Source organism: Leuresthes tenuis, unplaced genomic scaffold, assembly GCF_036924035.1.
Source record: "Leuresthes tenuis unplaced genomic scaffold, fLeuTen1.0.hap1 SCAF_19, whole genome shotgun sequence".
In the NCBI taxonomy this organism is placed as follows: domain Eukaryota; kingdom Metazoa; phylum Chordata; class Actinopteri; order Atheriniformes; family Atherinopsidae; genus Leuresthes; species Leuresthes tenuis.
The window spans coordinates 16,606,259-16,630,977 of NW_027325373.1; the positions used below are offsets into that span (position 1 = coordinate 16,606,259).

General features: G+C 42.7%; 3 protein-coding genes across 4 annotated transcripts; 1 reads left to right on the forward strand and 2 right to left on the reverse strand.

The window, feature by feature from the left end:
• Positions 1-707: 707 nt before the first annotated feature.
• Positions 708-3,464, forward strand: dolk (dolichol kinase). Its single transcript, XM_072372279.1, has 2 exons — positions 708-845; positions 1,354-3,464. The coding sequence occupies exon 2, from the start codon at positions 1,491-1,493 to the stop codon at positions 3,060-3,062; it is 1,572 nt and encodes a 523-aa protein (XP_072228380.1). The 5' UTR covers positions 708-845; positions 1,354-1,490; the 3' UTR covers positions 3,063-3,464.
• A 1,008-nt stretch (positions 3,465-4,472) lies between these two features.
• Positions 4,473-10,451, reverse strand: phyhd1 (phytanoyl-CoA dioxygenase domain containing 1). 2 transcript variants are annotated; one of them, XM_072372280.1, is made up of 11 exons: positions 10,342-10,451; positions 8,603-8,761; positions 8,240-8,315; positions 8,104-8,151; positions 7,953-8,008; positions 7,805-7,867; positions 7,701-7,722; positions 6,524-6,652; positions 6,285-6,401; positions 5,432-5,558; positions 4,473-4,854 (listed from the first exon to the last, which is right to left on the reverse strand). In XM_072372280.1, the coding sequence occupies exons 1-11, from the start codon at positions 10,372-10,374 to the stop codon at positions 4,806-4,808; spliced, it is 879 nt and encodes a 292-aa protein (XP_072228381.1). In that variant the 5' UTR covers positions 10,375-10,451; the 3' UTR covers positions 4,473-4,805. The 2 variants fall into 2 exon arrangements, with proteins under 2 accessions (XP_072228381.1, XP_072228382.1); XM_072372281.1 differs by having other exon boundaries at positions 10,253-10,344.
• A 453-nt stretch (positions 10,452-10,904) lies between these two features.
• On the reverse strand, positions 10,905-23,141 carry lrrc8aa (leucine rich repeat containing 8 VRAC subunit Aa). Its single transcript, XM_072372278.1, has 3 exons — positions 22,967-23,141; positions 16,425-18,549; positions 10,905-15,214 (listed from the first exon to the last, which is right to left on the reverse strand). Exons 2-3 carry the CDS (start codon positions 18,537-18,539, stop codon positions 14,939-14,941), a joined length of 2,391 nt encoding a protein of 796 aa, XP_072228379.1. The 5' UTR covers positions 18,540-18,549; positions 22,967-23,141; the 3' UTR covers positions 10,905-14,938.
• Between the last annotated feature and the right edge of the window lie 1,578 nt (positions 23,142-24,719).

The following is a 24,719-nucleotide window of genomic DNA, read 5'->3' on the forward strand; positions in this document are numbered from 1 at the left end:
AAAAATCGATATTTAAGTGTGTTTATGGCTTTGGAATTAAAATGATTGAAAGTTTAGCAGCGCAACAGAAGTAGTTCACGTACACTGCAAACTATGAAGGTATAAAACATTTGAGCAATCTTACTTTTCATTAAAAGGTCAACAGATATGGAAAACGTTGCTAAAAAGGTACAGATACTATGACAAACTTTAAGCTTTAATGGCACAACAAAACCCTGGTTAATTTCCTTTTCTTTACTGCATTTCTCCTTTTCTCTGCCCTTGTTTGCGTTTGTAATGTGCTCTGTGTGTGATGCTCTCTTTATTTCGCTGTTTTCCTGTTTGTTTGTAATGTTCTCCTCTTCCACAGTGACTGGCGTTTTGCAATGACATGGCAATGTGCAATGACAATGAGCTAACTCAGTTAAATTCAATTAAATAAATTAAACGTTGTAAGGGTTGCATTAACGTACCATTTTATGCGCTGCCCCTGTCGAACTTTAAATAAGTAAATATTTCCCTCTATTAATGCCACTTTCTGATTAGTGGGAATTCAAATGGAGATACACGATCCCAAACACCCTCTTAAAATCCCTGCTTGACTCAAAAAATAAGATTTTTATGGCTTTCTGTTCAGATTGCTGACCCGGGAGTGTATGCACACTGGCGCATGTTCGTTGGGGTTTCTTCTGTATTGACCTATGGTAGTTTAGAGAGTGTACCACGTGACCCGGCTGTCAAACATGGCCCCCTCCTGCAGAATGTAAGGAACGACAGCTGACAAAGGAAATACATTTATCCGTAAAGCACGGCAGCGGCTCACATCACAACTCGCCTTCATCCAGATAAAACACTGCACTTATGTGGTACGTATGTTTGTCTCTGTCAGCCTGTATTTGCCTCCACACCGCCCGCTGCATGTGCTCAGCAGCGTCAAGCTAACTCGGCAGAGTCAGCTGTATTTTACTGTTAGCTTGACGTTGCAGCATCCTTGACTCACACAGACTCGATCCACATTTAGCTGCCGTCCGTGCTGTATGAGCGTGGAAATGACTCGGGTTTTGTTGTTGGAGGCACTCGATCGGTCGGGTGTGATGGCCATATGCTAAAGACTGCTGATTCAGGCCAGTTGTCATTGAAACCTCCACCCTCACATACGGCACAAAGGTTGCAGCTGATGGGGAAAGAGCACGCGTCTCTCTTGGGTCTCACACACGTGCTTAGATACTGACTTATAAATGTTCCGTGTGGGCAGAGTTCATGGCAGAACGAGCATAACCACGGCACAGCAGTAATTAATATTCATCATCCTTTGTATCTTGCTGTTTACTTGTAATCCCACTCCACTCCTTCCTGTCATTTTTTTTTCTCCAGACACCCAAAGCAAGAGAAAGGTACCTGCCAAACAATGAAGAGAGCCGTAGAGAGGAAGTGACAGAAGAGGGCTTTCACTGTTGCAGAATACTTGTTCAGGTCAACCCTCCCCCCCTGTGAGCCATTGCCTTGCAACCATGCTTGTCAGCCCAGTCCTCGTGGAGTCCGGTGTAGTTCTGGCGGTGGTGCTCTGTGTCCACATGGCGCTCTGGAACCAGCACTCCTGGTGCAGCATTGCCCTCTTCATTCAGGCTTTCTACGTGCAGCACAAATGGGACCGTCTGCTCAGGTCGGGGGGCGCTGTGTTCCAGTTTCGTCCGGCAGCAAACAGCGGCATTGTCCCAGCCTCCATGGTGATGCCTTTGTTGGGCCTGGTGCTGAAAGAAAAGTGCTCTGCCTCAGGGAATGTCTATTTTGAGCGCCTCTCCATGGTGATTACCATCACAGGCATGATGCTGGCTCTGTTTCTCTCCCTGATTGCACTGGGCATCACAAGACCTGTGCCCACTAACACCTGTGTGATCGCAGGGCTGGCCGGCAGCGCCATCCTCTACACAACAAAGCAGACGCTGACTGTGTCTGAGGTCATCGAGGTCTTAGAGGTACTGTTGATCTTCGTTTATCTCTGCCTGATTGTCCTTTTCTTGCTGCCACGCTGCTTCACACCTGGAGAGGCGCTGATCATCGTGGGTGGAATCAGTTTCATCGTGAACCAGCTCATCAAGCGCTCCCTGAACCTGGCAGAGGTCAAAGGCGATCCAGTGAACTATTTCCTGCCTGTTGTAGTGTTGGGCTCACTGTTGCTGGGCGTTTTCTTTGCCCTGCTCTTCTGCTTTATGGAGTCTGAGACTTGGGTGTCATCGCTTTTCTTTCACATGATGACTGCCGTTCTGGTTCTGGGAATCCTGATGCCGTGGCTGTCCTTGTTCATCGGCCGGCACCCCATCATGTGGCTGCTGGACTTTGTTACCTTGAATGACAGAAGACTCTGTTTGCTGGGGTATTGGGTGTTTCTAGCTGTCGTAGCGACTTGCGTCGTGTTGCATCAGAACCATCAGCGGCAGTCGGGGTCCAAGAAGCACCAGGCCTCAACTATTGTCAGGAAGTACTTCCACGTCATTGTAGTGGCCACATATGTTCCAGGGATGATATACGACCGACAGCTGCTCCACGTGGCATCTGTGGGCTGCTTAGCGGTTTTCTTGTTCTTGGAGTACGTGCGTTACTTTCGCATCAGGCCTTTTGGTCAGCTGCTCAGGCAGCTGCTCACCTTGTTCCTGGATGAACGTGACTCAGGGCCTCTCATTCTCACCCACATTTACCTTCTGGTGGGCATGTCTCTACCCATTTGGCTATTTCCTGGACCCTGTGCACCGAAGGGGATACTTCCTGGGGCAGGTGGCCTGGTGCCCTACGCAGGTGTACTCGCTGTGGGAGTTGGAGACACTGTGGCGTCCGTGTTCGGCAGCACCATGGGGGAGATCCGTTGGCCTGGCACTAAAAAAACCTTGGAGGGGACCGCAACATCCGTGTTTGCCCAGATCATCGCTGTGGCCATGTTCCTCATCTTTGACGGAAACATCAATCTGAACTCCACCTACTCATGGATAGTTGGCTCGATCACTATGGTGGCAATGCTGGAAGCCTACACCTCCCAAATTGACAACCTCCTGCTCCCTCTCTACCTCTTCATCCTGCTGTTGCTTTGAATGGACAGATGGCTACCAACAAACAAAACCCCCTCTGTCTGCACTCTGCCCATTCTCAGTGGGGCGGGTAACAATGGTGAAGCAGGAGAAATAGATGTTTAAAAATAGATATAATAAGATGTAACAGCAGCCCTTCAGGACTCGGAGGCACAAGAAGGAGCATGTCAAAACAAAGCAATGTGGCATAAATAAATCAGACACAGTTTTCTTCAAATCATGAGTTATTTCGGTATCTGCTGCAACGAGGATTTTATTTTTATTTTTATCTAGGTTGTTCAGAAATGTGTGGAAGGGTTGCTAAATCTTCTTTGTGCACAGTGACAGCTGGTGGTGTACTCCACCGCTGACACCAGCAACTCCTAAATTATGCAACGGGAGATTCAGTTCGGCAAAGTGGGGGGGGGACCGTCCTTTAAACACCTACAGAACTCAATAAAGAATTTTTTTTCCTGTCGTTTCCCTTTTTGTAAACCGTACATGCCCGTATATTGCCTTTGAAGAACATTATTTAAAGTTTTGTCTCTTTCTTAATCAACCTTCTCATTCTTAGACTATACTTTGCCTCCCGGATGGCACTACAAATGACTTGATGCTGAAAATATTTGCCTTAAGAAATGTATTTTCTATCACTCATGACCATTTATTGTAGAACCCGTAGATGGAAGTATGGCAGCCCCACTCAACTCTTCTTTATAAGGGCTGATTCTCACTATGCTCCTGCATGACACTAATGTGAAATCCAGTACTGTAACATATATGCAGGTGTACAGTACATTTTTGCTTTTCTGCATTTACTTTGCTCAGTATGTCTGTGGTTTGCTGGGACCCCTTTAAGGTAAACTAATGTAAACATTTGCGTGTGATGCTGAGCCTTCAAACCATGCATAGTTTGGGACTCTGTATATAAGCTTTGGGCCACACTAACGAACACAGGCCCTTTGTTTTTGGCATCGTAATCAGGATTTATTTGAAACGCTATCCTCAAAGTGTCACCAGGTTTGAGCTCAACTTTATGAGATGAAGATGCTACAGTTTATGACCCGAATCTTGGTTTAAGCGTTGATTTGTATGTATGCTCATTTCTGTTGTGATGATTGTTTGTTAGCATGATACTATGTTGTTTTTGCCATCGTCCTTACATTTTTTAATAATGTATTATTGCATGATGAGTGCATCAAAGAAGATAAAGACTGACTGTACTTAGGCAACACAAACATTGAACCCTTTGCTCTCTCGGTTTCATTTCATGACCTGCTGAAGAAGTTTGAATGTGGGGGGTGAAAGTCATTCAGACATGTAGTCTGTCATGTAGTTCTTCATTTGAGTTGTATCTGAAAATGAACATACTTGAAAACAAATGCTTTACACTTGCCTGTAAAAAGAATCTCATTACATAATCTGTCCACTGACTTCTTTTTTTTTTTTTTTTAATCTCCCTTGGCACAGGAAACACTGAACCATTATTTATAAAAGATTCATTCTTTGAAACTGCTGCAACATTTAAAGCAACACACAATTATACAATCATACTAACTAAATCATGTAAAAAAATTAGGTCAAAAGAGTTATTGTGAGGAGCCTGTGACAACAATATATTCAACTTTTTACTGGTCTTTTTCTTTTGATTACCAACCTAGATAATGAGGTATTATAGAAAAAAACGTAAGCACCTGCAGCACACTTGCTATGTTTTAAACTTTTGGTACAGAATGGTCCCTCTTTGTGCAGCACCAAAGACATCCTTCATTTAGTGTAGAGAGGTGGAAACGGGAGCTCCTCAGTGGGCTGCAACCTTTAAGAACCAAAGAGATGGACAGAATGCAGAGGGTTTAAAATGAGTCATCTTTGAGAGAAGTTGGGAAACATACAAATAAAATATTCATTTTCATTATTCGTTTAGAAAAAGATCTTACAGACGTGTTTTATACAAGCTCAGCACTATAAAAGACTACTGAGTCAAGATTAATCAGTATCTCCTACAGTAAGTAAATACAGCCCATGGAAAGGGTTGAAAGAGCAAACATTTGATCCTCTTTAAAACAATACTTATTAAAAGATGATTCACTCAAACAGATCTTTTCAGGAGAAGAATTTCCTGCCAACTGTTTGAGGCGATGGTAGAAACATTAAGGTTTCAGGTTACTAAAAGGACTGGGCAGCTTGCTGCAAATACTGCATCTTATCAGGGGGGCTGAAGACAACAAAAGGCCATAACAAGCTGACTCTTGAGACAAACTGAGTCAGTTAGGGAAATCTGATTCGTCTTGCTGCTAAAGAGCATCATTATGAGTCGGATAGGATATGCTGATTGTGACAACCAGGAGCAGCTGATTAATAAACACGACACCGCAAAGCCATCCAGCTCTCACCAGTTGTCGGGGCTCCAGCGGGTGTCAAGGGCGTCCATGATGTGGAAGGTGTAGACGTGGCGAGAGTCTTCTGAAGTGTTTTCAGCACTTTTATGCACCACTTGCCCGTGGATCAGAACCACACCACCTGAACACAGAGAGATGAATGGACCAGCTCCCCCAGATTTATTTGACAGTACAGTTAAACTGATGATTATCTTTAAGGTTGCTCGTTTTCCTCATGTTTCCGGAGCTGAAACTATTTTAGGAAACAAGCCTTATCACATTACTCCAGAAGGTGAAGGCCTACCTCCTTTCACTTTACTTTGAGAGAGAAATTCATGCATTTATTACCTCTAGTTTAGAAAACTGTATTTATTTGTATGTTGAGCCCACTTTCTAACTGGAAAGAAATCACAACCCAGCTGCATTTGCCTCTCTATACTTCCAGTTCATTACAGGATCCAGTTTAAAATGGTATTATTTGGTTTTAGGAGACATGTTGCCACCTTACCTGCTCCATCCAGAACACTGAAGTCAACACAGCGGTTGCTCTTGCATGTCCCATGATTCAGCCTAAATGGTAGAGGTGATGAAAGTGCTTTCGGTTGTGGCTCCTTATCTTTGGAGCAACCTTCCTTTTAACATCAGAGCATCTCAGAGCAACACTAGACCTTAAATTAACGTGTCTCTGACTTTTGTCATTCACATTCCTGGGACTGAAACTGACCATGAGCACCTGGGGACTGATATACCACAGTTCACGACTCTGGTTTTTTCTAGCCTCGCACAGACTCTTCAACATGACAACAGATCAATGTGTACGGATGTGTCACAACTGTACTCGAGCCAAAGAGCAAAAACAAAAAATTACCTTTTTTAACTGGTGCAGAGACAAACTTCTCCTCATCATACATCTGCTCTTTACCAATGAAGTCTGTCAGTGGATAGGTGCCTTTTGGGGTTCGCACCATACGACGAGAGATACCAACTGGGAAAAAGGGATGATGCATAGATCTCTCATAGCATGAAGTTGTGTATATATATATAAAAAAAAAAGCAAATCTTATGCATGAAATGGTCATGTATAGAACCAGTATGCTTGGTACTTACTACTGTGTGAGCCGGGGATAAACCACAGGCAACCATTGCTTACAGTGGCATCCTCCAGGGCGATCCACATGCCCATAACTCTGCCCAGAGGCTCCGTGTACAGAAACGTAGCGTCTTGGTGAGGTGTCACTAAGAAAACAATTATTCTAGATAAAAATATAGAAATACTATCTCTCATTTGAGTTTATTGCATGTTATACATCAGAAATATTTAGATAAGATCAAAATAACTTATCTAAATGTTAGTTTTAAATGTCTTCATGTACTTGTTAATGGATTTTTTTCAGTAGCCATGACATAATATCTCAGTCTAACGTTTTACTAAAATCACAGCCATGAGCAATGGATCCTGTGGTTTCCCCTTATTAATTCAAGCAATAGTATTTTTTCCCCAGACATCGTCCCAAGAAGGCTCTGTATATCAATTAATGATATTAAGAGCTAATTAGCTGCAAAATATGATCTAAAAGTATATATAACACCATAATAATGTTGTTAATAATAGTAATAGGATTGATAAACAATTTTTTTTTTATATATATACCAATTCTTTTTTTTTCATATTTTCCTTATCCTTTAATTCTATACTCTACTTGTTTGCTGTAATAAGACACTGATGTATAGGAACGTGCAGGATTTTTATATTGCATGTTTCTGTCACAGCTCATGTTTTGTCAACTCTTGTTTTCAGGCCATTTGTTATGTTTTCAGGTTTTCTGTTATGTTCTTAGATTCAGTTCTTGTCATGTTTCTCCCCTGCCATCAGCTTCACTCACATCACCTCTTTCATTGTCATCAGCTGCATATCATTCACTAATCACTCCCTCCACAGCATTTAGTCTCCTGGTTTCCTTTCACTCATTGCAGATTCCTCACTGACCCTTCATGCCACAGTCACGAAAGCTAAGGTTGGGTTCCTGCCTCATAGTCAAAGTTATTTATTCACAGTCTTGTTTTCATAGCCTTTCTTTGTTTTTCATAGTTCAAAGTATGTTTTATTATCAGCTGCGCTTCATGTTTTTTGCCTTCCTCCCTGTTTTGTGATTTTTGGATTAAACCTTGTGTTTGAATTGAAAGAACTGCATCTGGGTCCTACCTTCACCACCCAATCCTGACAGTTTCATTGACTGATGATGGAAAAATTGCTACAAAAAAAGATTTAGTTGAGTTCTCTTACCTTCCCCACCAATGCCTGGTTGCTGAAACGGATACAAAATGAAACATGACATATTTAAATCATTTAACACTGTAGAGTAGCTTTCAGACAGATAGAAGCTTTACCTTAAAAATGTACATGCTTTGCACAATTAGAGGGCTTCCAAGACCCAACTTCTTGGCAATGCCCTGACATGAAAAAAATGTGAATTAAGTGCTGGTCATTATATGACTTAGTACATGATTCTTTGGCGTTGTGCAACAGTGAACTCACCTGAACTTTGGGTGAATGTGTAACCTTTTTGTACAAAGGCTCATGTGCATGTAGAGCTAAAAGAACAAGAATTGCATCACTTGTTAGTACTTTTGGGGAGCTGCTTGTACGATTTTCCTTTTAATTTTCTTTTTAAATGTGGATATCCTACCATGTCCAACTTTATTGAGTGACCGCTGCTTTGGTACAGTGAATTCTCCTGAAAGTCAAGGCATTCTTAATCTTATTTTGCTTCTCACTACTGAGGAAATAATTGGCAGGCCATGAAGAATTTTGCAAGAGCTCACCTTTATCATCAAAAACACCCTTCTCAAAGAAAAAGCGGATCTTATCTCCACTTGTGATGAAATAATCAGCATTTCCCTGCAGGACAAAATGTTAACATGTGTTAGCTGATCCACCAGGGAACAGTGACATTACAGACAAACTCTAACTACACTGTTGACCTAAGAGTTTGTTATTAACTTTGACAGGACGGACAGTTGGGGTCGAGGTAAAGCGCTAAATCAAGCAAATATCAACTGCCTTTCTGCAGCCTTACCTGCATCTGTATGTCACGATGTGATGGAAAGCATGCGGAAAACATGATGTTCAATAAAATGATGATACTGTTAAAGAGTTATGCCGTGCTGTACTGCTCAGTAAGTCACCTGTGTTTTGAGCTGCTCGTCATGGTAGGTGGTGAAGGTGGTGCGGCAGTGCTCAGGCACGTCCATCCGGTCCACGATCTCTGTCATCCTTTGCCTCAGTTCATCACACTCATGGGAGGTCAGCAGCCCATCCAGGACCACGTACCCATCCTCCTTGTACTGTAAATCCAGAGGACAGGCAGTGTCAACAGTTCACAGGGCTGTCAAAGCTATTACTGAGAGCATCAAGACATTTCCACTGCAGTTCTCTGTCATGTCTGCTCTCTGGTTTTCACACATCGAAGTGACACACATAGGAAATATCAAACTGATGTTAAATCCACAGCATTTACATGCTAATTACATTCTACTTTAAATTATTCTGGACCTGTTCATGGCAAGAGTCAGGACAAGAGCAGAAAAAAAACCTCACACTCCAAATTCTACCTCTGGTAGGTGTCACAGAACACTGTATGCCAAGAGCTTTCTTCAACAGCCTGTCTCCTTGATGAAAAAACAAATCAGTACCCGATCCCACCTTTAACACTTCACATCCATAGAATCTTTACTTACTGTGCATTATGTATAAAACTTGTATATATTGCAAGGGCGTAAGTTTGGTCTTAGCTTTGGTAGAGACACTTCCCAGCAAAACTTTTGAATATTACAGGAATGGCCTAGTTTTAGGCTTTGTGGAACCAACTTGGTTTATAATTCAAAAATAGAGAAAAAAACATCTCCTGATTTTAAAAAAAATGCTAATATAAAATAAAACTAGCCTCCTAGCCTACATTACATTCACACCATAACGCCTTAATAACACTTTTCCATAGTAGAATGAGTGTTAACGTTAGACCAGAATGCTTGTATAGTGTGGGTAGTTAGCTCCTAACTACTTACTCTGGGAAAATAACGGAAAATAATGGGGAAATAACTTTTGATGTCTCTTTTCTTTTTCGGTGACATTTTCTATATATAAAACAGAAACACGGGCAAAAATGTTGAGACCAAACGAAATATTAATGTGGATTAACTTTCATGATTTTGAGGCATCAAGCCTATCTGCAACAGCCATTCCGATATTTCACCGTAAATCCAGCATTTTACAGCAACTCTGCCACACAGCGAGTCTCTACGTCGGCAGCGATGACGAGAGGGGCTGACCTTCAGCCAATCAAATGGCAGCGTCTCTAACCTTGTTGCCATGGTTGCCAGGTTACGCTGAACATTGCGACGAGATTTTGCACATTGCACGTCGGACAAATTGTTCTTTACAAATACTTAACACTACGAATGAGTTTGTGAAACATATTATATTTAATGCACTATGCAAAATAATGTTATATTAGAATATTATCAAAACTATTGTTAGGGAAAACCTCTCTATTCTATTCTATCAATTGTAGATCTACAGAAACTGATCTGCAATCATATTGATAACAAGATTATCAGTTCAGTATTTTCAGTTTCAGAGTTAAGTTTAAAAAGTCACATCTAGGGGCGCAATTCGAGCCAACTTGTAGCTGCAGCTTGTTGCGTAATGAGCTTCGCGTGAGCACTGCTACTTTTCGTACAGTCTCGGGACTACAGTGCGATCCACACATGTCGATTTATATTCATCACAACGTTTACCTCCAGAAACACTCGAGTTGAAATATTTAATCTGAGCACCTGCATTTTAAGAATCAGCATACAGTTCAGGGTGTCAGAGGCTGGAGCCTTTCAGTCGTCCGTCGTTGCTGTTGCAAAATAATCCTCACCTTCTGTACATCCAGATCGGTCATAAAATCCATCGTGGTTTGCTGTGAGCGGTCCAGTTCGTTAGACAGATATGAAATCTAGGCTTAGCGTACTTGATATTGAGAAACGCCCACGTTGTATCATTTGTCTCATCCGGGTAACATGCAGCCTGACCACGTGACCTGCCAAATCAATTAAAGCGCAAACGTTCAATAATAGGATTTTGGACTTTAACTTTTTCGTCGTAGCATGAGCGGGATCACTGTCCTCTGGTCCTCTGCTGAGGTAGTAGCAGTTTTGACCGCTAGGTGTCACCGATGACACACGCACACAGAAAAATGGAAAACAGCACCACCTTGTGGTCACTTTGGTCCCATGTTCCACATTTCCCGCTCACTTAGGTCAAATACAGTATCTTCGCTTTATTTAACAGCTTACTTTAAGGCGACACACAATACTAATACCTTACCAAGACGAGCCCAGTGTCAGCAGTAGCAGAGGTTCTCAGTCAAGAGTTCTCAAGACTTCCCTCTGAAACTGGAATCGGCAACAGATGAATAATCAACAAACTCAACAGCAGGACTTAGTGTTTCGTGTTAATTTTATTATCATGTGTCAGAATGGTACAAAAGTATGATCTTAACATTCAGAAATCCAAGTTCCACTATGACAGATGCTTAAAAAGCCAGTGTTCAGTTCACTTGGCAAGAATTCATTAATAAAGGCCTTTTTTTTTTTTGTTCACCTGTAACACGGACGGAGCTGGTTGACACGAGTCTGCCGTTCGCTTTACAGTTTATATTCAAGGAGACTGTTGCTGGGGGTTAAGTGGGTGGACTTCTGCATGGCTATACTGCACACAAGTTCAGCATCAAACTCATGCTTCAAAAAGAAACGTGGATATGATTTTTTTTTTTTTAAAAAAGCATCAATTTGCTTTTCTAAGTCTCTGATCTACAGGCATCAGGATACAGAGACAGATTCATTGTACACAGTGAATATAATAGTGTATTTAAAAAAAAAGAAAGAAAAAAAAAAGCTTTATACATAGATTAAACCATGGCAGTTTAGTCATTTTACCAATACTGAGAGTTTGGGCAATTAAAATTAAATTGTAACCTTCTCTACATATTTCAGGCATTATCCTGTACCGTTGTACACGATGCCCACATCGGCCCACACGGTGACCTCATCTTCATTTCTGTTCAGTTGTCTCAGCAGTGGTGTCTGAGAACACCACCCGTTCAGTCTGCTCTGAAACCTTCTGTGGATGTTCATTTTGTGCAAAAACAAAAATAAACGCAAAATAAAATTTAAAAACTAAATCATAGTTTCAGACGAATGACACGACTTAAGGCAAACAGGACACATACAGAACACTGTGTCTGATGCTCTGCACAAATAAAAACCTACATTTCGGCACATCGTAAAGCCAACGTGTCGACACAAAAACGGGACGTTTTTTTTTTTTTTTAATGTGGCGCAAGTTAAATAAAAGTGCTTGAGTTTTTCTTGGAACCAAGCAGGGTGTCGTTACAACATCCTCCTTTTGGTTTTCTCCAAACTGACTGACCTCAGCTCAGACCTTCAGCTGATCTAACGCTGACACGAGGGGAAAGGGAGTGTGTGCTGGAAGTGAAACGCATGACTCAGACGGAAGTGACGGACTCTGGAGCTGAGTCATGGCTCTGGAGGTCAGGAAACAAAAACGACAGAGGAAACGTTTGGGGGAAACATTAGAGCACGTCCTTCACGTATTCTGGCGGGACAGACGGATCGTCCACACTCACTCATCCATATTCAAGAAGGAATTTTGGCAAATCCAGCTCTTCTGAAATAGTGTGAATCAGTTTTCCATGGCACTCTCAACTTTATAGCTCAACATTAACAATAAACGCTCAACCAAAAATGGCATTTGGCTTACTTATCAGTCAGAGGACGATGAGGATGAAACTAAATCTACATTTTGTTGTGACTTTCTTAACTCCAAAGACATGACCAGCATGTTAAGGTCCAAACACCGTTGATAACACAAGAACTGCTGCTAACCGTATAAAGCTGCATCTCAATCTGACACTGACGCAGGAGGGAGGCTCACTGGCATCTGCACTGCACCACAGTGGCTGGTGTTACAATATCAAATTCCCTTTTCAGTGCTGGAGGAGATCTCCTGCAGCCTGGGTTTTTGTGGCCAGCTCCAGAACTACGATGGATTCAAGTCTTTGTGGTAAAGCTTTGTGTTACCAGTGAAAAACCTGTTTACTTGGCACTGCAAAACATCAAACTAACACAGGTTTAATAAGATGAAGTACCATTTTAGCAATTAGTTTGTTTACATTTGAATACTCTCCGGCGACGTTTCCTTTGAATTACACCTCTGTCACCTGCCCTTGACCTTTGCCTCCAGCTTTTAAACCGCTTGCTGTTCAGGACATTTAAAGCTGAAGCTCCTTTTCCTGTGTGGCGTGAGAGGACTTCCCCAGTTGTCCTCTTAAAAAGGACATCTGCATGCAGCTTAAGGCCTCAGTCAGACAGAAATTTACTGTGAACAAAAGTGCAGCTGAATGGCTTCGCTGAGCTTCCTCTGAATCTCTTAAAAAGCAAAAAGGAGCCAGCTGGTAAGAATAAAACCACACGATACACATTAAAACAAAGACATTAAATATTTGAGCTATACATTTTACAGCACAAAAAAAAAAAAAAAAAAAGGGCCCCGATGATGTTTGCGATCATTAACGGGGTATAGCTTGTAAAAGCTAAGGCCATATTAGCAACGAGAGATGTCTGGCAGGAGTAAACGTAGCAGGTTTGATCCAAATGATGCCATTAAATCCCAGGTCTTAACAAGAAAAGTGTTTCAAGCAGACAAAGCATGCTGCACTGGTTTGGAGCGTGGATATCACAGAATCTGCAGGCTTCTCTCGACAAAGAAATGCTCCCCCCCCCCGTGGAGGCCGGTCAAAACCAGTTCCCTTCACTCTGCAATTTCCTGTTTGTCGTCCTTTGCCTCGTGAATGAATAAACACATCAGGGACGAATGAGCACTCCTTTCTTCAGTGAACGGAGCACCATAAATACACTTCAAGAGCTCATCCGAGAACAGCTGGGCCCCTGAGTCGACATTTCTCCTTTTTCAGACTTGTAGTGCCCGACTCCCCGTTCATCCACTCTGAGGTGCCACACAGGTTCCAGATCTCATGATTCAAAACACAAGGAGAATAAAAAAAAAAGTACCTTGATTGGTGTTACTGACGTGGATCATTTCCTGCTGAATGAATACCTTTGTGCAAGCTTGCACACATATATAAAAGAATTAAATTATATATTAAGAAAGAAGTTGTGAAATTGGGACTTTTCTCAATGATTGTGTCCCTGACGCTTGAACACAGAAAGCGCTAACTTTGTGCGTGCCGGGGAACGAGTATGTGGTTACACTTTAGTCGGTGAGGCCAAATATACGAGCTCTGAAAAGAACAAAGGTCACTTAAGATATCCCACTGCATTTAAAATTCAGACGCTTAACATAAAAGCTCGATCAACAGCTGCGTTACAAGTTGAGCCTCACGAGGCCCGAATCATATCAATGTGTGGTTGTATCTTTAAGTACGGCAAAACAAATTCTTCTCCTATTTCATGCACTCCAAAGAGACAAAGCCCCTCTTATACACACATGTGCGCTGTGTGATTTGAATTAGAGTAAAAGAAGCGAATGCCTGTCAGATACTGAAGTAAACGTGATGTTTGGTGATGCAAAACTAAGAGTCCAAGAATCTCCACCGCCGCTCCCCGAGCCGTTTATAGTCCGCCACACAGGCTGATGTTCTAACTTAACAACTGCTGGGTGCTTAGACATTGCACTGTTTCCATTCGCTTTCACTGAATAGTTCGACAGCTCGTCTTTGAAGTTGTTTCCACGAGTCTTTTTCCTTTTCCTTTTTTTGGGAGTTAAGGCCTAAGCTGTGAGATCATCTTGCGGGATGATTTCTAAAATCTCCATCAAAGTCATCCTGCTCAAATAAAAAGACGCCTCCGAGCAAGTCGAGCGCAAAGGGAGCCTTAGGAAAACGGCGCGGCCAAATGAAAGCACGGGCCAGCGCTTGTTTGAAACATCTGTATCTATAGTGAGCCGGACTGCACTGCAGATACATACGCAAAGAGTCACCAGAGCTCTCAAGTCCAGAGAAACACCGCTTGGCCGACCTTTGCGAGTATCCTGCGCACAGCAAAGTAATGATGGTGAGCACTTCAGGTTGTGCCGTTAGCTCTCTCTCTGGTATCAAAGTTTGCTCTAATGCATGCATGTTTGGCATCAACCGCCCGCATCCTTGGAGCTCCGATCAGGATGAAACGCAGAAAAGCCACATTTCTCATCCCCGGGCATCAAGAAGAGTTATTTCCAAAAAAATATTTGGAGGTCTTTGACATCCTTACTCTTATTGGTCCTGACATCGCTTTGTTTTTTTTGCCTACATGGTCAACGCTGCTGCATTTCTCTCACGGTTAACTTGGCTTAAACAAAAAAAAAAAAGAAAAAAAAAAAAATCTCGGCTCATCCGTTCCTCTGATCTAACTTCTTCTTTTTTTTTTTTTTTTGCTTTCCTTCTACGGCGGTTTGGCTCAAGCTTGCTCCTTATCAGCCCTCCAAAGCTGCTCTTTGACCTCTGACGGCAGGGTGTTGAACAGGTCTTCCTCCACCACCAGGCCGCTCCTCTTCAACAACCGGCACTCTCCGAGCTCCACCGGGAGGCACTCCAGACGGTTCCCTCTCAGCTCCAGCTGGGTCAGCCCAGTGAGCTCCCCGAAGCGCGACGGCAGCGTCTGTAAGCAGTTGTTCCCCAAATTCAGAGTACGCAGTTTCTTACACTGGAACAGCTCCGGAGGCAAAGTCTCAATCTGGAGAGGAGAGGACGGAAGGCAGAACAATTAGGGCTCTCAATTAGCACAGAACATGGTTAACTTCCTAAATCATGTGTCCAGATGATAAAGAAAAAGGAGCAGATGACTCAACCTGCAACTTTAGGCTCCAAGTATCCGCACAAATATAGAACACAAGAAAAAGGAAAGGCTAAGAGCTGCATCAGAAGTGTTAACTTGTAATGTCTGTGCGCTTTCTCGGCTCTCCACAAAACTCCTTTGCATAAAATCAAAAACCGAGTCCAGGCTATTTTCATAGCGATCGCTTCCAATGAACTCAAGCTCGGCTGCGTTTAAGGTTACTCGTATCTACAGCTCATTTGCATCATTAAAGTGCTGAAAGCGCAAAGGCCTTAAAAAGCGCGAGAGGCATCACAACAGTCCCATTTAATGGAGCTATTTGTGGCTGCTTGCAAACCCCAACTGGAGGCTATTTTCAGCACGCAGCCACACGAGCAAAGGCAGTAAAATAAAGCAGCGATAGTAACCTTTACCAAAAACACATGATGTTGTGTGCATGCTCGTAAGCTCAAAGAAGAAAATGTTCTGCTCGTTTGTTCGGAATGCGTTTTTATTCTTTTTTTCTTCTCAACTCTCAGAGCGAACAAAGCTGCACCTCCAGCAATGAAATGATTTCATTGTAAATCAAATAAACGACTACTACCGTGACCGTTTCTGACTTCGGGAACATTGTAAATGAAACCTTCGCCCTGAGAAGAAAATCTGCCACGTTCACCTCAAGGGGGGGGGGGATGCCGGGTGTGTGCAGTTGTACTTAAAAGACTGCGTCATATTATAATAACAATGTGGTCTGAGAGACCAAATATGTAAAACTGTGCACGACGAATGTGACCACAAAAGTTTTCTTCGATTATTGAATTATTTGGCCTGAAATTAGCAAAAAGATAGCTTATATTTCATATATATACGACTTTATAACACTTTTATTTGTCCTCTGAACATAACTGTGAAACTCAATGACAGCATTAGCTTTAAAGTCATTGTTCTAATCCTGAACTCCACAGCCTCATCAGTACTGACCTTTGAAAATACCTTATCTGGCCTTTGAGATTATCTTAGTCATATATGATAGAAACGGTGACGATCGGACGCAGGGACATAAAATGAGACGGACTTTTAATAAACATCTAAACATGCCCTGGACGGACTGGATCCTTTAGCCTCTTACCCTGTTTGCAGTCACAGCAAAGTACTGCAGGTTCTGGAGAAAGCCCACATCAGGGTGGATGCTGGTCAGATTGTTGTGGCTCAGGTCTAAGAAACGCAACTTGCGGCAGAAGAAGAGCTGGCTGGGGATTTTCTCGATCTTGTTCCTGTTCAGATACAGCCTCTCCATGTTGGTGAGTGTTCCGATCTGAATGGGGATATAGGCGATCTGATTGTACCAGAGCTTCAGGCACACGAGGCGGTGCAGGTGCTGGAAGCTGATGATCTCCTCTATGGTCTTGAGGTTGTTGTCCTTGAGGTCAATCTCCTGCAGGTTGTGCAGGCTGAAGATGGAGTGTGGGATGCGCTCGAGGTCGCAGCGAAGAAGCTCGAGCTCGGTCAGGTTGACCATTTTCTTCAGGCTGTTGAGCACCATCAGCTTGGTGCCCTCATTGTTGATGGAGAGCTTCTGAAGATGCACGCCCACGTCGGTCACCACCTGCGGAAGCTTCGTCAGGTTGCTTTTCAGACGCAGCACTTTGAGACTTTTGAGCTCTCTCAGCCCATCGATGACGATGTAACGATTGTTCTCAGCGCTCAAGTTCCCAGTTAGGTGCAGCTCACTGAGGTTCTTCAGGCTGTAGATCCACAGTGGGATCTCCTTGATATCAGTGAACTTGATGTGGAGTGATTTCAGGTTCTCTCTTAAGAAAGCCAAAGCTGGAGCCTCAATTTTAGCCGGCGTGTGGTAGAGCCACATCTCCCTCAGGTTGGAAAGCTGAGCGATGATTGGTGGGATGGTCACATCTGGGATGAGCTCCAGCTTGAGCACTTCCAGCTCCACCAGATCGAAGACGGTGTCTGGGATCCCGCTGAGCATGAAGAGGTGCAGCTCCAGCTTTTCCTGGGAGTTCTTGGTGATGCGCTGCCTCAGCTTCTCCAGTGTCCACTCGTTGTTTAGGTTCAGCTGCCTCAGCTTGTTCTCGCTGACCTCCGACAGAAACACAGCGAAGCGCTTGGAGTAGAGTGGGTCATACTGATCGATCATGTGTAGCATGAAGGCGAAATCGTTCTTCAGGTCAGGGATGTCGCTGTAGCTGCTTTCCTCGCGGATTGATTCAAAGGAGTATCGTTTGAGGGAGCGGCTGAGCATCCAACAAAGAGTGTACATGCAGATGAGGCCGTAAACCACCACCAAGCTAATGTAGAAACAGGCTAAAATCTTGAAGAGAGTTGCTAACGGGTGAGCACAGTGAAACAGTTTGTACCCTGTAAGTTTCTCAATGTCCACCTGGCACTCTACACTGAACCGGATGTTTCCTACATAGTAGGCTGTGTAGCTAATTATGAGTATGAACTTGATTACCTTGATTATGGTTTGACGGATGTAAAGGCGGTACACTATATCGCCTTCCTCAACATGGATCCTAAACTTCTTCACCTTCTCAAAAAGGGCCTTGGCCTGCTCGCCTTCCTTTTTATCTAAAACCCCAGTTTCCGAGCGATCCACGATTCCCTGTTCAAGTCGGGACTTTGTTCGCTGGAGCATGGGCACGCTCGCCTCCACGTCCTCGCTCACGCTCGAGGCCTTCTTGTCCATGGAGCCGTTCATTTTCCCCACGGGCTTCGGGTCGCTCTCCTCCACCACGGTCTCGGACAAAGCCCTCGTTGTCCACGGCGAGTCAAAGCACTTGAGCAGGATGGAGACGAAGTGTTCCAGCTTGGAGCTGGTGCGGGGGAATTTGAACCAGAAGTTGCTGCACGCCAGGAAGATGAGGGTGTGGAGTAGCACCAGATAGGGGAAGTATTTAGCAAACCAGTGCAGTATGTTTTCGTAGCAGACGGCATCGACGTAGTTATACTGATGTCGGTCGAGGTCGTACTGAATGCCTTTGGGCTCCGGTGCATAGGGGGCGGTTAAATTTGGGACGGGCATGGTCTCGCATGACTTGTTGACGACCCACTTGCAAGGCAGGCAGATCATCTTGTCCTGCGTGACCTGCAGAGTCCCACCGAACACTGCAATCATCAGCATGACGATTGAGATGTAGTCGGTGAAAACGTCCCACCATGGCTTCAGGATGCGGTACGCTGGCTGAGTGTCAGCAAAGTACCGGAGCTCTGTGATGGGAATCATGATGGTTTATCTAAAATAAAAAAGGAGACGAAAGAGGATCAGTTTGTGAAACGACAAGGAAAAACAGGATTTATTGGATTTAGGCAATGTTACAGTAGGGAAAATATTACAGAATCAAACCTCCCATATGGAGACAATTAATGATTTCACTTAATGTATGAATGAAACTCTCTTTATTAGCTGCTTAGGGGAGTGAAAAGAACCAAGACCTTGTCTGACCTCTGAATTGTAAACATTTATTGCTTTTTCTAAACTTCTGCAAAAGCAAGTGGAATGTGCTTCGTTTCAATTTCAAAGGTTAGCACACGACCCATGATTATTCACATGATAAAATACTCATTAATCGAATTACTTTCCAAATATTCATCAAGTCTAATGTGACAAAATGCCAAAACTTTCTTAAACGATTCAACGTTAACGTCGTCATTGAACAAAGTAGAAAAAGGCTCATCGTTGCGCAGCAAGAAGCGTGAACTGGAGCTGGGATATCAACCCTCTTAGGTGCAGCTCCATCAGGACGTATAGGCCAAGACCCGAGGATAGCAAACTGGGTGTTTTAACTGGGTCTTCTCTGGAATAATTTCAATCTTTTCATCTCACACGTTGCGTGGAAAACCACTTTAACATCGCAAACAAGGACATGAACTTTCTGAGCCACTGTCACTGAAAACTCGGTGATCGTGATGAACAGGAACGCTGAAAACGTACCCTGATATACCAGTAAGGGAAAACAATCTGAACTATGTCTTGTATTCTGGAGAAACTGAAGTGAAACTAGGCTGCTGACCAGTTTTTTAAAGAACTCTCTCCGTTTATGCTTGAGCACATCCGTAAAACTATAACTAGGCTTCACAAAGGAATTGTGCGAGTAATGCAAAAAAAAAATACAGCAAACTAAGGAGTTTTTTCTTTTCTAAAAATCAAATGTGGTCGTGTCAAAGGTTAATGTTAACACTAGAACTTGCTGTTATGAATATCAAAGGTGGACAAACTTGATCGTCTTCTTCTCCTTACAACTCTTTCTGGATTTCGACCGAGACCCTCCCTTAAAGGAAAAGGGATTTAAACGGATAGCTGGTCAAGCGGCCACAAGAAAGTATTGTTGAATCCAGTTCAAACCAGAGCAGCAGTGTAGTCACTGTGGGCCTCCCCTGTTAGGCCTCACTTCAACACACAGAGACCCCAACAGGGCAAAGAACTCTTAAATGTCACCATTCACATGTTATTAAAACAAAAGAAAGGAGAAAAAAAGGGCAAAGTTTGACACAACTGGAATTCCCATTCCATCTTAAACCACATGAAGTACATTAAATATGTTTAGGCTGGAATGAGTCATGCTGATACAATCAACTGAAGTATTTGCTCTCGTTCGCTCTTTTCTTTTGACAATACAAAAGCCAAAGAGAGTTGAATCAACACGTTCCTTAATTCAAGCCACACCTGTGACAGTAACGCACTGATAAGTTCAAGTAAACTATAACCACGGAGATCCATGTAAGACAAAATATCAAAACAAAACAAAGAGCCAGTAAAGTCGCTGATACGATTTGTCTGCTAGCATTTTTATCATATCCAAGAATCACACTCCCAGACTGAGGATATCTTTTCTGATGAACTGGAGCCCTCCCACAATAATACACCGTCCTTATCTTAACGTTTAACTGGATTTAAAAACAGAAGGTCAAAACTGGATTCTACAGTGACCCTGCTCTTGGTTTCCTGTTTGTAGCCAGATCCCATTGCATGTTTACTGAGTTTGTCGCTCACACAGAGCTGTCTTTGTGCTGGAGATCCTTGTCGATGAGGCTCTGCCACACGGGCTGACAGAGGCGCAGGTGAACTTGGCCACTGCTAATGCTTGGATATTACAGAGCCAAATACCAATTTCCCTGAAGGGCACTCATTTATCCCAGCTGAAGCAAAACTTAAGACTGTATACCCCTAAGAAAATATATACCCCTGTATACCCCTCTGGCAGTTATAAATCCTCTAAAAACTGTGTACATCCAAATTCTATATTTAAAAGTATCTGTCCTGGGACATCTCATGCCTTTACAATTGCTCAACATGTTCTTCCTCATTCTGTGAACTGGGAAATCGGAGCGTGCTAATCTGACCCAGCCCAGACTTCTACCTGCCAGCAGCTAACACCTGTCTTTCCTGTCTCTGCTAAGCAATGGCCCATGTTAATACTGGAGTAAATCCGGCAAATACGTACATATTGAATGCGTTAAAAGAAAAAACACACAGCCATATTTTTAAACCAGAAAGCAATTCTCAAAAAGGTAGAAGGAATTATCCAAGGTTGTAGGCACGTGGGAGTACTACAAAAATGAGGGACTCACTTTCTATGCTTTCAACGATCCCAGAGCAGGTAGGTCCAGCAGGCCAGCTGGCCCAAAGCCACTAACCAGCTTAGCGTTCCCAAAGACAATCCAGTTCCCATGCTAGCAGCACACAGCAGACACGAGGCCGAGCGTGGAGCCAAGGCACCTGCCAAACAGCTGGCAGCTTTAGTGATGAGCTAGCTTGCGCAAGCTTGCGAGCTTGAGCTTCAAGATTTGACGGTTGGCCGGAGGCTCACTCCTCTGGGAAGCTTACCGTCTGCTGTGCTAGTGAGCTAGTGACTCCTGAGATTAGCTCCTGTTTGACCAGCTCTTTGCTGGGCTTACGTCTGCTGCGTTGTCCACCTAACCTAACTGAATGATTAATGCCGGAAAAGAGGGGAAATGCTACCCATCCACAGCGAGCACCGACACAAATCGTGTTGGATTATGCTCAACTTTTGCCTAAACGGGATAAGTGGTTTAGAAAATAGATGGATGTATACATTAAAACGTAGATTAATGCAAGAACTCCCAACACTTAGAGTAGGTACAACCTCTTGGGGAAAGTTTTGCCTAGTTGTGAGAAAACACCCAAAGTGTTAGTGTCTCACAGTCTCACCTGAACTTTACAGACATATAAACCCGCAAACATATCTGAAAGCATTTAATTAAGAACATTCTCTCTAAGACGTTTTAAAGTAATAAATTCCTCATTCCTCTTTAAAAAGAAACCAGGCCATTGTTATCACGGTGACATGGTAGCGGGAACAGATAAGCGGAACACAAAAATAATTCAAAACACGAGATCCTTCACATTTTTTCATGCCGTATCAGTCAGCAAAAACAATAAGCAGACTCCCCACGGGTTCTGTCCGTCAAAAGCTTCTCAGTTTCAGACTCCGTCTAAATTTCCTCTCGCCAAGCAGAAATTGAGCAACATACCTTTCTGTCACCGGCTACATAAAACTGACATTTGCTCCGAATGCCTTTCAGTTCAGCATCAGTCGGATAATGTAAACATCTTTTCAAACAAGTGTAATATCTCTAAAGCTTCAACAAGCACTGATATGATCAAAAAGGACTGCTTGACCTCTTCTAGTATCTGGTATCATGGTATTTTGTCTTGGCTCACAAAACACACCTTCTGTATTGTTTTAAAGCACCTCCCCCCTCCAAGGTTATTATCATTTCAATAGATGAAAGTGTCTCAAAGGCACATTTGACCAAAACCTGAGATCCCACCCGACCAGGCACATTCTTCCAAGCTCTCCTGACTGGAGACATCAAGACAGGTGGAGCGACAAAGCCGGTGTTTTAACAAGGTTTAACTGATTCTGACCCATTTGAAGCCTTTTCCTTTTTCACGACTACAACGGTGATATTGCCATACTCAAGCACGAATGAAAGACAATACGCATCTGAGAACAGATCGACTCCCAACAACAAAGCTAAAGCACATGGTGACGCTATATTTTCATCAATATAGTCAGTCACGATCTATATCATCAGATGTGCCCCTTACAGGAAAGGACTTGTTATGTTTACAGGAAAATATCTCACGTCTGCATCATCAAACAGGCTCCTGCATGCAAAGCACTGTGACACTGCATCTCTTAGTCTAATTACAACATTCTTAATGCACCCAGAGTCAACTCAACAATCCCATGGACAGCCAAATTGGTATATTTACTGTAAATTAAAGGCTGTGGCTTTTCCAATAAGTACAGCATGAGAATCAGATCAAATGCATGTCAGAAGTCTGTGTTTCAATCTGTTGTTTATGATCTCGGGGCTTGATCAGAAATGTTTGTGTCGAAACATCATAACAGCTTGCTGGCATCCAACTCTAAACAGTTGATGGGGCATTATTCCAATAGCTAAAATTAATTCGTGATAACGAATCCCACTGTAATGGAGAAAAACAGAAATTTCATCCATTTCAGGCAACAGATCGACCTTTCCTTCCGTCTTCCCCACAACAACAGCCCGCAGAGCGGGGACGGGAAACGATGTCTCATCGCTATTGCACGCTAACGCGTTGCGGCAGTGAGATCACTTACAGTTAGCTAGTTACACACTGACAATTAAGCAGACACTCACCTGTTTTATTAAAGCTGGTGACTCTCGCCTCCTCCGTACACGGGTGACACATTTCTCAAACGGTTCTCAGCGACTGAGGCCGTTCAGACGCCAGGCCGGAGCCTCGTTCAACAGCCAGGGACGAGAAAACAGCACGAAGGCACGAGCCCAGCGTGAACATCGGCTCGCTCAAAGACCGCTGTTCAGTTGCACTAGACAAGCGGAAGAGCTATACAAGCCGCTGTCAAAATAAAAGCACATTATTATTATTATTATTATTATTATTATTATTATTATTATTATTAGTAGTAGTAGTAGTAGTAGTAGTAGTAGTAGTAATAGTAGTAGTAGTAGTATTATTGCTATTATTATCATTATTGTGGTTAGTGCTATTATGAGACAAAAACTTGTCTTGAAGAACAGAAAAAAAATTATGTTCTTCTTCTACTATTTCCTTATTTTGCTTCTTTTTTTCAACTATTTTACATCAATGAATGGCCATATTTCACTTGCAGTTAAACGGACAGTAATGAATTTTCATTTAATTTGTCAACAGCTGTCCAACAGGCATGCAGCTCAAAGTGCTTCACACAAAACTGCCAACAACAAGGCAAAAAAAGAGATAAAGCTTAGAAATATTCCTAGCAGAAAATAGCCATTTCACAGAGAAGAGAAAAAAGGAGTTGAGAATTGTCACAATAATCTTTTGTGACCAGGAATGTAGCAGTATTGCTGGTTGAAGGATCTGAATTTGAATTGATCTGAATTGAGCCAGGTCTTGTTGTGAGCCTTATCAAAGAGGAAAGTTTTTAGTCTAATCTTAAAAGTAGAGACAGCGTCTGTCTCCTGAACCCAAAGTGGGAGCTTGTTCCACACAAGAGGGGCCCAACAGCTTAAGTCTCTGCCTCCCATTTTACTCCTGAAAACTCTTGGAACCACAAGCAAGACAAAATTTTGAGAGGGAAATGCTCTGTCGGGAAAGTATACGACTATAAAGTCCTGATAAGATGGAGATTAGTTGTTGAGTTCTTTGTAAGTAAGGAGAAGGACCTTAAAATAGATTTAGAATTTTACCGTTAGCCACATTATGATATGGGGGATATTATAATATTGCAATTTGCTATGATTTCACTGAGAGAAAATTAATATATATTAGATACCCAGCCTGCATCTGTAATGACAGACCAGTAGCATCAATTCCCATCTCAAACACAGATTTTTGGGCACTTTCTTACAAGAAGCTCACTAGAAAATTTCCCTGTTATACTGAGGAGTTACAGTGGCCTAAGTGCTAAATTCTGTCCCTTCATCTAATCCTAAACTGACTAAATAATGTTGAGATTGAGGCCCATCAGGACCAAGCACTGTAATCAACTTGATTTCCCTTCTTGACAGATGTGTTGTAATAAGCCTTTAGTCAAACAGTCTGACAGAACTGCATACATTTGATGATAAATGTTGACCCAAATGTAGTCTTATAAATGAGAAATTAATACTTCTTGGTAGACAGAGTGATTTAAAACATACAGCATGTGTTTTGTGAGAATTCTCCCCCCCGACTAGTACTTATTTTTGCATTCTTGTATAGAGAAAATTTCATTAATTTGTTTCTGCATGTTGTTTTTTTTGTTTTTGTTGTTGTTGTTTTTTTTTGGGGGGGGGGGGGGGTCCATAAATGTTCCTTTTCATAGTAATTTAGTCCACAAAAACAGCAAGTGGGCTCACCACAAATTCAGTGTGTCAGAAACCTCTTAGTTTCAGGCTGACTGGAGTT

Excerpts from the sequence above, each read along its gene's own strand:
- phyhd1 (XM_072372280.1), bottom strand. The coding sequence starts at position 10,374 with ATGGATTTTATGACCGATCTGGATGTACAGAAG. Across the intron at positions 7,868-7,952 it reads CACATTCACCCAAAGTTCAG|GGCATTGCCAAGAAGTTGGG; the intron begins GTGAGTTCACTG and ends TTTTCATGTCAG. Across the intron at positions 5,559-6,284 it reads CTCTGCACCAGTTAAAAAAG|GTGGTGTGGTTCTGATCCAC; the intron begins GTAATTTTTTGT and ends CTCTGTGTTCAG.
- lrrc8aa (XM_072372278.1), bottom strand. The coding sequence starts at position 18,539 with ATGATTCCCATCACAGAGCTCCGGTACTTTGCTGACACTCAGCCAGCG. Across the intron at positions 15,215-16,424 it reads TTGCTGTGACTGCAAACAGG|ATTGAGACTTTGCCTCCGGA; the intron begins GTAAGAGGCTAA and ends TCTCCTCTCCAG.
- dolk (XM_072372279.1), top strand. The coding sequence starts at position 1,491 with ATGCTTGTCAGCCCAGTCCTCGTGGAGTCCGGTGTAGTTCTGGCGGTG.